Source organism: Typopeltis vanoorti, chromosome 23, assembly GCF_054136105.1.
Source record: "Typopeltis vanoorti isolate ZY-2024b chromosome 23, IOZ_Tvanoo_1.0, whole genome shotgun sequence".
NCBI lineage: Eukaryota > Metazoa > Arthropoda > Arachnida > Uropygi > Thelyphonidae > Typopeltis > Typopeltis vanoorti.
Window position 1 is genome coordinate 4747921 of NC_143571.1, and position 15685 is coordinate 4763605.

Here is a 15685-nt window from a genome sequence, read left to right on the forward strand (position 1 = left end):
TCTTCCTAGCTTTAGTCGCCACAAACTTCTTAATTAGATCTTTTATATCTAAAGTATCAATATCATTTTGTATTGATAAATTGGTAAGACGTTCTTCGGACATTGTTTATCGGAAATATATATTTTATTAATTGTAGCTTTGAAAAACTCCTTTCTCTGGGTACAAGTAATGTTGGCAGCATTTGGAAAAGTATCACTTAATTTATTTTCACATATTTTCCGATTTTATTTAAACAATTAATATTTAAAACATCGTGAGAATTTTTTTTAATGAAACATTGATATTTTAAGTTCACTCTATTTTGAACCGTTTTTAATGTGCACGGAACTTGTTTCATGTGTTTTAATATATGACTCAAATATTTCCAATCATTACAACCGTATTCATTACTAAGTTGCGTAATTTGATCACCAAATATTTTGAAATGATAACAAACTGCACACAAAAGAAGACTTGGTGGTTCAAATCTAGTCGCTGACTAGAGGAAATTTTTCTAAGCCTTTTTTCGACCGATTCCTGAGTTATTCGATCTCTGGCACGGGCAAGCGAGTTTTTTTCTTCCAGAAACTCGGGTTTTTCGGCCCGTAAACTCAAGAAAATCGGCCGTCGAACTCGCACTATTTTCAGGCTTGAAAAATAGTGTTAGGGACCATGAGATGGCGGCACTTGCTAGCTGCCTTCTTCACTGTGTTCCAATTAATTAGTGATAGCCTTGGGCCAGCTATCTCTGATTGGTTACCAGTGGAGATTTAACTGCCCATTCAGTCTCCAAACGTTAAATAGGGCTAAAACAGCCTCGCCTACTCCCTATACGGGATCATAAAATGCGTTTGCTTTAAAAAAAAAAAACGAATTTCGCGATTCTGAATAAACTTAAATAACTTCTGGTAATTTTTTTTTCTACATTTCGTAATATTCGATAATAATTGACATTCGATAATTCGGTAAACTTGCGACCTGATTAGTCATTAGGAAAATCCCTATTAACTACTTGACAAGGATAATTTTCAACTAAACAATCTCTAGTTTTTCTGGTTATATGTTTTTGCCAAATACCTAGATCATATTAAAATTTACAGCAAAATTCGAAGTTTTAGGTTTCGCTGAATCGGAATCCAAGGTTTCTTTAACTGCAACTTCTGGTGACATTACGATGAGGCCAGTTTCATCTTCATTAGATACGTCAGTTTCTACAAACTTATCTAGTTGTACTGTTCGTTCTTCAGCGTTCTCTTTTGCATCAGAGGTGCTTGAAGTGCTTGCTTTGCAAAACTTTGTCATTTGTTTCTTAACAGTTGCTGTTGGTGGTACTGTAGTCAGAAATTTGTTGAATCGGCTAATTTATGTTCGATCTGTTCTCGTAATCGTCTTTCTGTTTTGAGCTCCAGATAACTCAATTGACGTTTTTCCCAACATCTCGGATTTAAATTACATATCTAAGAAGACACTTTTTTTTTACAATAAAATATTTTATTTATTCACAAAATACATTTTGTGAAAGATTTAAAGTTCCAGGAAAAAGAGGAAGGGGTAGACCATCAGTGAGATGGATAGATGGTGTGTGTGTGTGGGGAGCGACTGATCTGCAGAGTTGAAGCCTCCAGAAAAGCATACAACAGGACTACATGGCGAGGCCTGGTGTGGCACATCACCAAGCATCGGAGTGACTATACGGCATCTGTGGATGTCCAGTAAGCAGATGGATGGACCAGTATTTATTGTATAAATTCCGGGAGTAACTTGCACTTTGTTTCAATACAATACGACTTAAGGAAGCTGAGCAAATAAACTCTTAAAAAATTCTTGGCATAACGTAAACTGTAAAATAAATCAAGTTGAAAGTAATCTATCCAGGAAAAAGTATATACATGCAGGCGATGCCGAGAGTATAAGCTAGTCTTTAATAAAGATATTACAATTTTAATTACGGTATGCTGAATGTTGTAAATACCAGTAATAAATAATATTATTATATAGTTGCTTACCTTTGAGATTTATTGCTTATATCACAATGCAACTACAAATTTCAGTTCGGGATTACACACAATAAGGTGGCGTGGCACTATTCGCATTACTGAAAATAGTCAAAATAAAAGTTTTCTGAAAATGCGGAGTACGTGAATCACATACCGATGCACCGAACATGCTGAAATGCCTGCTTTGACGCACCACTCATGAAGCGATATGTCAAAGCAGTTGTTGAGTTTATGGCTAATTTTTATCGCCTTACAGTTTATTTTAAGTTGTGCAATCTGTGTAATAAAGTTTTACTTCATGAACAAGAGCATTGTATAAAAAGTTACTATTATTTATCGTCTTGAAATGGCACCCCTCTTGATCAGGCGCCTTTGTGCAGGCCACAACCTGCACCCGCCAGGACGACCCTGTGTCTCCCGCACCCAGGAAAGGTTTTTCTGTAAAACTATAGTACATTAATACCATGGGTGGACTAAGGATTTTTTTCTCTAATTTTATATATTTTTTTGTATTTTTATTTATTTACATAATTCGGAAACCATGCTGTAGAGCAGCTTTCTCATAGGAGATTACGAATTATATAAATTTAATTTCTTTAAAGCATTCCTACCAAAAATAAAGTTTGGATCAACTATTGTGGTCATCCAGTAGGTATATATTATAGTCTGCATATTTCTCATAAAAATTTTCCAGCTTTTTGTTTGCTTATTTATGACTGTTAACTCATCCAGTGACTGATGTATTTTTGCTTCTCTTAGAATCAACTACACTAATCAGTGGTCCCGGACATACAGGTGATCTGGTGGAAGATGCCATCCGGCAAAGACAAAGGGAAGCAGATGATAGGAAAAAACGAATGTTAGCAGCATATGATGCTGCAGCAAAGTCAGGTCCTGCAGGAGGTCCTAAAGTAGTGAATTTTGAGGCTTTCAAAAAGGCAGACGGTGAGTATTATTCATTGCATATACTGGTCATGCTTTGAATAAACCTCGAATTTATTCACAGTGTGACCAGTTGTGATTACAAATGTTTATTTCTGTAGATGCCAACACCTTTACTTAAAAGTTCTTTTAGACGTGCCTACTCGACAGTTTCTGTACTTTCAAACTTGCAGATTGTGGCTTCGAGTCCTATGTGGTACCAGTATGGCGCTTGTGGAACTTTAGGTGGAAGATGATTTTTTATCGTCAATTACGAGATTTCTCTTGCTTATTGAAGGCCTGAAGCGGCTTATAAAATGTGCCACGTTTTTTGAGCAGGCATTCCATTGTGCAAGTAATGCTTCCTGATTTTTTTTTCAATGCTAGGGGTGGGGATTTTTTCTGACCTTTTTTCTGCCAAGGGCTCTTTGGATATTTATAACATTCGCGGGCCATACAAAATTATCCTCCTATATTTGGTCAAACATTTAATTAACTCACGTCTAATGTGATGGCTGGAACTGCTTCTCTTGGTAAGGTATGTGATGTTAGCTGGTATTAATGTTGCTACTCGCAACTGCTTTTCCAGGTTTGCATCGGTCAGTCTGGAGCGCAGTCAACTCTTTGCGATGGTAAGTTTTGAAAAGAACTGCCCGCAGTAAGTTGTTCCAAACACAGATGCATATTTCAATGCATGTCTCCTCAAAGTGGGAAATTCATCATTGCTTATGTAACAACGTTTATTGAACTCAAGCAGTGGTGGGTTGTTGTACCTAGTTTTCAGCTCATCATTGCTTTGCAGCTGAATGATTTTGTATTGTAGGTTATCAGGCACATCAGTTGATCCCACATTGAACGGCATAAAAAAGATCTTCTCCATTTGTTTACTTTTCATGTCCTTGAATCTTTCATTAAATGCCTCAATTAGTTTCGCACATTCAAGTGTCGTAGAAGGTTTTTGTCCTTCCACAGTGGGGAAATGCACCGTATTACTCCTTTCGAGTTGCACTTTCCACAGCCTTAATTTAGCTTTAAATGATTTCACGTTTCAAAGCAGGGAGCTGAGAAGCTGGTTGGGGCCCTGCAGCTTGACATTCAGCTGAGAGTTACTTGGTAATGTCCACTATGTACGCTAGATCACCCAGCCACTTGCTATCACTGAGTTCCCTAACAAGTTTTCCCTTCATCTCCATGAACTGCTTGACTTCATCCTGCAGGTGGTAAAACCTCATGAGCATGTTCCCATGACTCAGCCACCGTACTTCACAGTGATAAACAAGGTCACTGTACTCAGACTCAAGATCATTCAGTAACTCCTTAAACTGGTGGCTGTTAAACCCTTTGCTTTTAACAAAATTTATGCATGACATTACATTGTTGAGCAGCAACGACTGTGCACAGACTTTCTTGGTGTATGATGCAGTGGCATATAATTAAATCACTTGGATCAAGACTGAGACGATTCAGTTCTTTCTTGACAAATGCAATTAACCCTTTTTGCGAGCCAACCATGGCTGGAGCTCGATCTGTAGTAAGGCCACTTGACTTTTCAATGTTAGTTCAAGTTTTTTCATTGATAAAACAAGTCCTCACCTCTTGTAGTGCAATGCATGGCTTCCAGTGACAGCAGTTCCTCTCGCGTGTCAAACTGCAGTTATCCCACGAACGAAAACGGCCAGTATTTGTTATGTCTGTTGTGCCATCACAAGCCAGAGAGAAAAATTGGAAATCTGCAGAATCTTTTAATGTTTTTTCAATATCTTGTGCTAAGTCAGTAATCCCATCTGAAATGGTTTTCCGAGACAACTTACACTCTGAAACAATTTTACTTTGTCTGGTGCTAACAACTCCGCAGCAGCCACCATGCACTCTTTCACAAACTCTCCCTCTACATCAGGCCTCAGCTTCTTTGCTATTAGCTCGCTCACTACATAACTTGTCTGAATAACGTTCTCTGCCACAATGAGACTTAGTGAAAGCAACTTGTTGTGATTCCAAACTCCGCTGAAGAGCATTGATTTTATCCAGACGCATTTGGCCTCCCAATTCATTGAGTTTAGCATGTTTTGAGCTGTAGTGACGTTCCAGATTGGCTTTTTTCATTACTGCTAACGCATCGCCACAAAGGTTTGCCTTTGACTTCGACAAAAAAAAATAATCATTTGTCCATTTATCTTGGAAAGATCGACACTCTGCATCAACTTTTCTTTTCTTTGTAGTCACCATTTGTAGGATGTCACACCACTTAAATTTTAATAAATATCCAGTGTGTGTCGCCAGCAACGCGATTATTTTGCTTTGATTGCTGTTCTAATCCTGCATCTTGGATTTGGAACATATCCAACGTTCGTACCATTGACTCTCGAGGCCTCGTCAACATCATTTCTACGTCTCATTCTACAATGACTTTGTCAAATAGGAAGCAGAGGAAGAGGGCAATGTGACAAAACCATCCTTGACGATGCTACCCCTCCACCTCTAGCAGACTTTCATGATGATTTTGTTAAATTCTGGAGTACAGTCTTTTCTGCTCCACCTCCACACTTCCCTGATTATGATGACCAACCTACGATACTGAGGTCCATTCCTGCCACAGCCGACTAGAAGCATACGTATCTGTCCTGTCATGTACTCGTATGTGTCCTGTTTATCCCGTAATGGACGTTCCTTGCTTGTAACTCAAAATCATTATGATTCACTTAATATAAATTTATGTTGCTATGAAAAAAGCCCCCAGATTTATTGAATTTCGAGTCCCGCCTGCTGTTGCCTTGGCAGGGCCAGACCAAATGATTGCACGGGGCTTAACCCCCCCCCCCGTCTAAGTGGTAATTTAAACCAGTTTTGTTGTGAGCAGACATATTTTAGAAGACACTCAGCAGCAGAGCTCAGACTGTATCATTCCCTTAATCCATTATCAGTAGTATTAATGTGCTATAGGTTTATTTATAGCTTCCATGAACAAGAATTTTCCGGAGTAGATTATCTTCTTTTATGGTATGAAGTTAAATTGAAATTGAAATGATATATAAAATCTATCTATGTTATATCTATCTATTTGTCTGAGCCTGTGTAGCTCAGGGGATGTGGCGTTTGCCAACCATGGCGCTTGGCCGCACGAAGGAAGACTTGGTTTCGAGTCTAGTCGGCGACTAGAGGAAATTTTTCTAAGCCTTTTTTCGACCGGTTCCCGAGTTAGTCTATCTTTGGCAAGGGCAAGCAGGTTTTTCCTCCCGGAAACTCGAGTTTTTGTCCTGTAAACTAAGAAAATCGACCGTAGAACCCACATTATTTCAGACATTAAATATATTGTGTTAGGGACCACGAGATGGCGGCACATTTGAGCCGTCTCTCTTCACTGAGTACCGTTTAATTAGTGATAGCCTTGGGCCATCTATCTCTGATTAGTACCAGTGGAGATTGAACTGCCCACTCAGTCTCCAAAAGTTAGATAGGGCTAAATGGCCTCGCCTACTCCCCGTATACGGGAATAAAAAGGCGTTAGCTGATTTTTTTTTTTTTGATCTATCTATCTACATTGAATCTATAAAATTAGCATAATTTCACAATTAAGTGAAATCTATAATATTAACAGTTGACGTGAAAATTATAGAGAAATCTCTTAACTGAGTGTGCTTATTATAGGTTAAAATGCAGAAAATTAATTTCTTTGGTTTATCAAAAATGTACAGCATGTTTTTAAAATCTTAGTCATATACCCAGAGGCACTTAAATGAAAGAGGTAATTCTTTCGTCTACAGAAAAATTTAGAAAATTGGATGAGTATCTCATCTCCTTTTCACTTACATGTTAGCCTCAATGGCGTCTCGTAATTTGGCTTCATAAAAACCTGATTAATGCTGATAGAGCAGCTAATCCTATTTGTATAGGATGTAATGGCTCAGTTGCAGGTATTCTCTGGCCAATTTGTCTGTCCGTTTTGTGAGCCATAAAAGCTGGAAACTCTTCCAACCATGTATGAGACCAACAAATTCATCCCCAGTTGAAAAGTCCTAATAAAAGTTCTTTGCCTATCAGATGGGACTCGAACACAGGCCATTCTAACCCAAGGATATCATCAATAGCCACTGAACTGAGCAGATTCTATATAAAAAGGAGTGTATCAGTTAATAATCGGCTGCATACTTTTGGAGCTGATAAGTCTGTTATGTGGCGAGCATACAATCTTTGTCTGAAAGAGTATGGGGATCTGGCATAGTGACTAACTACAAAGTAATCGGGAAAAGACAAAGAATTAAAATCAGCATGCAGCTATAAAAATGATCAGGTACCCTGCTTTCTTGCCTTCTGTCCCTTAGTACAAGAAGTTCTAGAGCTTTCAGTGGGGTAAAAGAAATCACTAAATTGCAGTTAAAGTGAAGTGGCATGGAAAATAAATAATTTTATGAGAATTTAGTTTCTATCTCTACATTTTATTAGTTTCCATGCTTTGTTGTTTACTGATCTCCGTGTGTTACGAGCAGAACAACTTTCAGATTCCTAAATTATACTCTTGTTTACACCATTATCTAAGTGTAAGCAAAATTTGTGAGTGAAGATTCTTCACTACTGAGCTACTTGCATAGAGACTGATGACCTCAAATGAATTGCCTCAGCATCCTATAATGCCAAGAACACTTCCTTTTGAACATGTTACTATGCATTAAGTCGGTGTTCTTCAAAGTGCAGGTCACGACCATTAGGTGATCGCGAGTTTATTTTAGTGGATGATACCAGCTTACACTGATTATCAAAAATTAATTTTTAACAGTCCAGCTGATTAATTGGAAGGACCGATAACACTGGCCAACAACAACAACAACAACAACAACAACAAAAAAAAAAAAAAAAAAAAAAAAAAAAAAAAATGTTTTTCTGCTGATTATGACCTGACACTTGTTTTTTACTAATTTGGGTGCGCTGATTTCAAATATCAAACCCATTTTCCTCTATCACGTCAGATTTTTCCTCTATGGCATTTTCTTTTTGCTAATTTGTAAGTTTTTGATAGTTTTAAGAAGGCAGTACTATTTAGAGGATCAAAAAAATCGATTTTTTAATATTATTTTCTAAAAGTATGTACTTTTAAAAATCTGTTCCTAACTTTTTATCAAGACATTCGAAAAATTCCCGAAGATATAGCCTATTATTCAAAGCGGTGCGCAGATCAGAATCGGAGTGTTCACCGCTCTCGCTTGTTAGTAAACGAATAAATGCGTAAGAACCTGCAACGGTACGTACTGGCGCTTTGAATGCGAGAGAGAGGCCGATAACCGACCTAATACATTTAGGTGATGAAAAGTAGGCGATGACAACTGCCTAAAACAAATGAATGCTATATGCATCATAGAGGACAAAGAACGATCGAAATCAGTCAATCGTTAATCGATCGTGAAAGTATGATGAGCACTTATAACGTTTCAATAGTCTCTGTTTTTTTTTTTTTTTGTCTTGTTAATTGCATGTTAGTCGGCAGTGAAGAAAATACATCATGTCCTATTACTCGAAAATGTGTCAATAGTGTAGATTCCTTCTGCTACATTTGTGGCGGCTTTACTGTTCCCAGTCAAAGGACAAATATCACTGATTTCGTTAAGAAAGTGTACTTTGCATACTTTGACGTAAAACTTGCAGATCAGGACAATTCATGGGCTCCAAATAAAGTGTGTAAGTCGTGTAGAAAATTTACGAGCAAGGGAAAACGCCAAAAATTAGCTTTTGGCATTCCAATGATTTGGCGTGAACCGAAAAATCACGTAGATGATTGCTATTTTTGTTTAGTTCAGACTTCTGGTTATAAGAAGAAGAATAAGAAAAAAATTGTGTATCCAAATCTCGACTCAGCAATTCGGCCAGTTGCTCATTCCATGCCAATTTATAAAGGACTTCCTTTACTTGAGAACGAGCATGATCGGGATATGCCAGCTGTTCTTGAGGAGCAAGACCCGGATGTTGATTTAGACAATGAAAATTTAATTTCTAGTTCTGGACCGCAACGTTTTACTCAAGCGGAATTGAATGACTTAGCAAGAGATTTGGGCCTATCAAAGGAATCATTGGAAGTGTTAGCTTCAAGATTAAATGAAAAAAAACTTACTGGAGCAAGATACGAAGATAACTTTTTATCGTAGCAGGGAAAGTAATCTTGTACAAAATTTTAAACACGAGTGTGGATTTGTTTACTGTAACAATGTGTCAGGTTTACTAACTGAAATGAGTGTTGTACAATATCATCCAAATGAGTGGCGGTTATTTATCGACAGTTCAAGCAGAAGTCTCAAGTGTGTCTTACTACGCAATGGGAATGTATATGGCTCAATTCCTATTGGCTATTCAGTCCACTTAAAGGAAACATATGAGGACATTAAAAAGGTTCTGAAGTTTTTAAAATATACAGACCATAACTGGATCATCTGTGTGGATCTTAAAATGGTGGATATACAAAGTTCCGTGTTTTCTATGCTTCTGGGATAGTCGAGCTAGAAACCAACACTGGAGTCAGAAACATTGGCCTCTTAGAATATCCTTAAATGTTGGAGAACAGAATGTTAAAAATCAACCTTTAATCAACAGAGAAAAAAATCATTTTTCCACCTCTACACATCAAACCAGGTCTTATGAAGCAGTATGTTAAAGCTTTAGATTTACAAGGTGACTGTTTCCAATACATATGTGAAAAATTTCCACGACTTAGTTATGAAAAAATTAAAGCCGGTGTATTTGATGGACCGCAAATTAAAACTTTAACGAGAGACCCAAATTTCATTAACTCTATGAACGAAATTGAGAAAGAGGCCTGGACTTCATTTACGATGGTTGCGAATAATTTTCTTGGAAACAAAAACGCGTGCAATTACAAAGATCTAGTGGAAACAATGCTTGAAAATTTCCAGCGCCTAGGTTGCAACATGAGCATAAAGCTTAATTTCCTATATAGTCATCTTGCTAGATTTCCCGAGAATTTAGGTGCTGTAAGCGATGAACAAGGCGAAAGATTTCATCAAGACTTAAAAACTATGGAAGATCGGTACCAAGGAAGATGGGATTCTCACATGATGGCCGACTACTGTTGGAGTATTCAAAGGGATTGCCAAAACAGAACACACACAGAAATTGCTACAAACAAAAATTTATTCCCTGAAACTCATGTGTAAGTAAAATTATTTTTTTATAAATATTCTTGTAATTTTTAATGAATATTGTTAAGTAGTTATGTATCTAATTATCGGCCTCTCTCGCATTCAAAGCGCCAGTACGTACCGTTGCAGGTTCTTACGCATTTATTCGTTTACTAACAAGCGAGAGTGGTGAACACTCCGATTCTGATCTGCGCACCGCTTTGAATAATAGACTATATCTTTGAGAATTTTTCGAATTTCTTGATAAAAAGTTAGGAACAGATTTTTAAAAGTACATACTTTCAGAAAATAATATTAAAAAATCGATTTTTTTGATCCTCTAAATAGTACTGCCTCCTTAAAACTAACAAAAACTTACAAATTAGCAAAAAGAAAATGCCATAGAGGAAAAACCTGACGTGATAGAGGAAAATGGGTTTGATATTTGAAATCAGCGCACCCAAATTAGTAAAAAACAAGTCTCATATAAAAGTCAGCAAAAATTGTGTTGGCCAGTGTAATTATCAGTCCTTCCAAATTTTTCGTACTTTTAAACTCGGTAGTGACGTTTTCATGAAATTAGGAACATTTTCTCATTTTGTTTAATTGAATGATATTGCAGCACTTAGTAAAACAAGTTTCCAAATGGAATCTACAAACTCACCACAATTCTGTCATGCTCTGGCAAAACATGCCCCAAATATGGCACTGATAATAAAAATGCTAAATGTTTGATTTTTTTTTGGCATTGTTTCCCTTCTACATTTTTAATTAATAATAAATTCATTTCATAGCATTAACCTTGCTATACTATATAAGAAAAATTTGGTTGCAGTGTAAAATATATTTTCTCTGGTGGGTTGTAATCAAAAGAGTTTGAAAAAAAAACTACCTAACCAAACCCAGAGATTGCAGAAATCACATATTTCTCATATACTTTTCATTTGGAAAAGGACTTATAAAGGACCTGTCAGTGCCTCTTACTTATGTTTAGCATAAGTCTGAGCTCTGGTAAGATTGGAATCCCTAGAGAGTGGAAGGGTAAATATTTCCTTTGCATAAAGGAGACTCTAAGACTGCGGTAGAAAATTGCAGACCAATCACCATCTTGGGAGTGGTGGTAAAAGTATTGTAAAGTTGGTTAAAGACAGAATTTCAGGAATGGGTGGATAAGAATATGATACTCTATGAGAGGGGGGGGGGGGAAACAACATGGTTTTGTTAAAGATCAGTCTTGCCTTAGTAATTTATTAACTTTTTATAATAGTGACAGCTGAGATGGACAAGGGAAATGGCTACACATTGTTACTACTGGATTTTGCATGATATTCTATGGAATACTACTATGCAAATTAAAACAAATGGGGATGGATATTACACTGGTGATGTGGATACGAGGATGGCTCATGAGCAGATACCAAAAAAGTAGTATATGGAGGAGCAGAGTCCAGGATGAAGTGGGTGACCAGTAGTGTGTTGCAAGCTCTGTGTGTGTGTGGGGGGGGGAGGGGCTATTATTGTTTAATTTGTACATGCTGTAAATGATATAAGAAGTAATTTGAAGGGAGATGTTCAGTTGTTTGCTGAAGATACAAAGGTAGGTAGCGTAATAATTAATCAAGCTGATGCAGAGAGTTTGCAGGATGATTTAAATAAGCTGCAAGTATGGGCAAAAGATAATGGATATCAGCTCAATGTAGAAAAGTATAAAGTTATTATGCATTTTGGGATTAAAAGATTACACGCTGTGTACCACCTTGATGGAATTATACTCCAGAAGATTGATGAGGCTAGGAACTTGGGAAGGGGGGGGGAAGGATCGATAGAGGTTTCAGAGGGCATATTGCTAAGTTGTCCAAAATAGCTCGAAGAACACACTAACATGCAGAGATAAAGAAGTTATTATTTCTCTTTATAAGGCATTGATATGTCCACATTCAAATTACTATGTTCAGGTCGTAGCCTGGATTCCTTGGTGATGAGAGTTGTAGAAAGATAGAGGAGAAGAAGGGAGTTGGTGAGTGGTATAAGGAATGCTTCCTACATTGAAAGATTGAGAGTTTGTGGGTTTCAGAAGTTGGTTGATTGGCAGAGAAGTGGGGGGGATATGATAGAAATATTTAAGTTACTAAAAGGGTTTTATAGGATTGACACAGGGGAAATATTTCAGCACTTGGCTTGGTGGAAGAACAAGAGGTCAGTCATCCGTGAAAATTAAGAAAGAATGTGGTTAACAAGGGTGTGAGGACCAGATTTTTAGCTTGGAGAGTGGTGAATGAATGGATTGCATTGCCTGATTCAGTTGTGAGCACTTCATCCATCAATCAGCTCAAGAAGAAGTATGATTGTATGGACAGTTTGGGCCTCCTGTGATAAGTCTTCTGACTCCATAATAATAAATTTTATACTTGCTAAGAAATCATATTCTTGTTTAATCCTTTACCCAAGTATAAGCAAACAAACTTGTGCATGAATTATCTGCATGACTGGGCTGCAGCTTCTGTGTACAGAAGCTGTACACAAAAGCTGCACTTGTACTGGGCTATACAAGTAGTCCAATCATGAAGATACTTTGTGCTCAAACTTTGTTTACACTTGGGTAAAGAATCAAGTAAGAATATAATTTCTTGTCAAGTATAATTGACTTTGTAACCAAGTGGAAAAAAAACTTTCTAAAATTTCAGAATCCTGTGCATATCTAATGCTTTATTTATATAGATACCCTTGCATACTTAAGTCTGAACTGGACGAGCACATGATGATCCTTTCATTATAAATATCCCATGATTAAGTATGTTAGTAGCAGGCTTGCTTTGTGGAAGATGGCGGCTCGCGTGTTAGTGTTTCGTGTCGTGTATTTTTGATGGTGAATTGTGAATTTGACTGATAAGTTTTTAGAGATTTATGTTTATTCTTTAGTAATATCAATTATTTGCTGCTGCCATAAACAGGTATTTTTTATTTCCCATACTGGTTTATCCAGGTACAGGTAAGTCAACTGACTTCACAACGGCGATACGCTAGGCCTACTACCATTCGTATCGCCATTGTTGTTGTACTTTAACATCTTATTGCTGGTTGACACGCCTATGCTTGATATTGCAGGCAGTCCTTTGCGGCTGCGGGATATTTTACAAAAAATTTCTGCTGGCAGGTCTTCAGACCTGCGGGATATTTTATTAACGCACATACGAAGTTAAATCGATATGAGCGTACCTGACCTAGACGTATTCACTGACTTGCTCGATAAAGAGCCAGCTCTTGAACTCATTGATAAACTCCAAAAGAAGTTCAAGCTGACATGGCCCACTAGTATGATTGACCCCGACACTATTATCGAGTCACTCGATAAAAAGCTAGCACTCAGTTTTATTAAAAAGCTCCTCAAAAAGTTTGAACGGGATTGGCCCGGCTACTTAAATTTGTATTCCTCACCTGAAGTCGATGCTGAGGAAAATGAAGACTCCCCTCAAATGGAGGAAAAACTCAATCTAGTTGTCTCTACCTCTAATCCTTCTGGTCAAGAAGAAACCCACGCACGTAAGAAGAGAAAAATTCTTGCTGCTGAGTCAACAAATGTTGTTGGTATGGACGAGGATGTTCCCATTTCAGATCCCTCTGTTCCCCCCAATGAAAAGGTGCCACCGATTATCCTAAGGGAAAAGCAGCGATGGTTATCACTCAGAACCATCATGGCTAATTCACAGATTCGTTACACGTCAGCTAAAAATTCAGACGAGGGAATACGTATCCAGCCCACCACGGTGGCTGACTATAGAAATCTTACAAAGGAACTGGACACTAGAGGAACCCAATATCACACATTTTCACTTGCCTCCGAAAAAAATCTGAAAGTAGTCTTACGTGGAGTCTCCGAGGATATTGACACTGATGAAATAGTTGCTGACCTTAACCTACAGGAACTACCCCTCATAAAGGTTACTAGAATGTTTAGATCAAATAAGACACCTATGCCTTTAGTTTTAGTAGAAATTCATAACATTTACAAAGACATTTATAATTTAAAATCAATCTGTGGACTCAAAATCACCCCAGAACCATTGAGAAAGAAATCATCTTCTGGGCAGTGCCACCGATGCCAAAAATTTGGCCATGCCCAGAAGCTATGCAAAGCTCAGTTCAAATGCCTAAAATGTGGCGAGAATCACCCCACAAACACCTGCGCCAAGCCAAAATCCACCCCGGCTAAGTGCGCTAATTGTGGGGGTCCTCACCCTGCTAATTATAGAGGGTGTATACATCACCCCAAAAACAGATGGAATGATACAAGTCATCAATCTACCTCGTCATCTAGTGCGAGAGTTCCTGAAGCTCAGGCTACTCAGTTCTCTAAGAGTGAATACATGACAACAGGTGCTCGCCCATCATTAACTGAGCCCCTTAAGAAAACGAATCTTCAACATCAAGTAAGAACATATGCTGATGTGGCCCACTCCAATCAGATAGTACAAACCCAGAACCGGAATAATCCACACTCAAATCTATCAGCTGTTATCACCTCTTCTCTTGCAAACATGCTGCAGGATTTCAGCAACTCAAATCCATCCTTAAGTGTCACAAAAAGATTCCTACAGCAAACCCAATCCATATTATCTGCACTCTCTGATGCATAGGAAAAAAATCGTCCCAAATTCTCTTAGGATTATCGGTTGGAATGCCAACGGTATAAAAAACAAACTGTTAGAAATCCAGGAATTTAATAATAGATACAATCCAGATATACTGCTAATTAATGAAACTCACCTGAGGCCTGCTGACACCCTGAAAATCAGAGGGTATCAGATTTACAGAAACGACAGGCTTGGGTATAGAGGTGGAGGTACAGCCACCCTTATCAAAAACTATATCAATCATCACTCAATAACCAACCCTACTACCACCAACCTCGAAATCACAGGAATCAATGTTCTCACAAACTCAATTGGAAACCTCAAAATTTTTTCTGCATACAACCCTCCATTAAAGACATTATTGACCTCAGATCTGGATGCCATCCTTGGAGTAAAAGGACCGGTCATCATTGCTGGAGACCTCAATGCAAAGCATCCTGCTTGGAACAGTAAATCTACCAACAAAAATGGTCGCATCCTCTCTAGCTACACAGGATTAAACCATGCTGTTGTGGCTGGACCTACCGAACCAACTCATCTCAGTACATCTGGCACTGCTGATATCCTGGATATAGCCATCCTGCAAGACATTAAACTACAGTACAGCCTTACATCACTAAACGAGCTGTCGTCGGATCACAACCCAATTCTACTGCAATTGGGTGAGCAAGAATGCCTGCCTCCTCCTTCTCATTCAGGCATATCGTGGGAGAGATTGTCTAAAGCACTTCGGGATCAAATAGGACCCGTCCCTCCCATATGCACACCAGAAGATGTGGAATCTGCAGTGACTAGCTTCACCCAACAGATTAAGTCCGCTATAATGGTTGCATCCTACCAGAAACCTGTTCCCAAGCCTGATCGTTTGCCTGAGGACATTATGGACCTGATCAGCGAGAAGAGCAGAGCTAGGAAGAGATTTCATAACACTCGCGCACCTCAGGATAAGACAGTGCTTAACAGATTGAATGGAGCAGTAAGAGATGCACTTAAAACACATAGAAACGAAGTCTGGGATAAAAAGTTAGCCTCTATCTC

At 38.1% G+C, this 15685-nt stretch overlaps 1 protein-coding gene across 1 annotated transcript in view; it reads left to right on the forward strand.

Moving 5' to 3' along the window:
- LOC150093586 (uncharacterized) overlaps positions 1-15685 on the forward strand; it is a 185720-nt gene that overhangs the window by 122996 nt on the left and 47039 nt on the right. The window contains exon 7 of the mRNA XM_090413103.1: positions 2737-2922. Within this exon, the coding sequence (XP_090269229.1) occupies positions 2737-2922 (186 nt within the window). The remainder of the gene's footprint in view (positions 1-2736; positions 2923-15685) is intronic.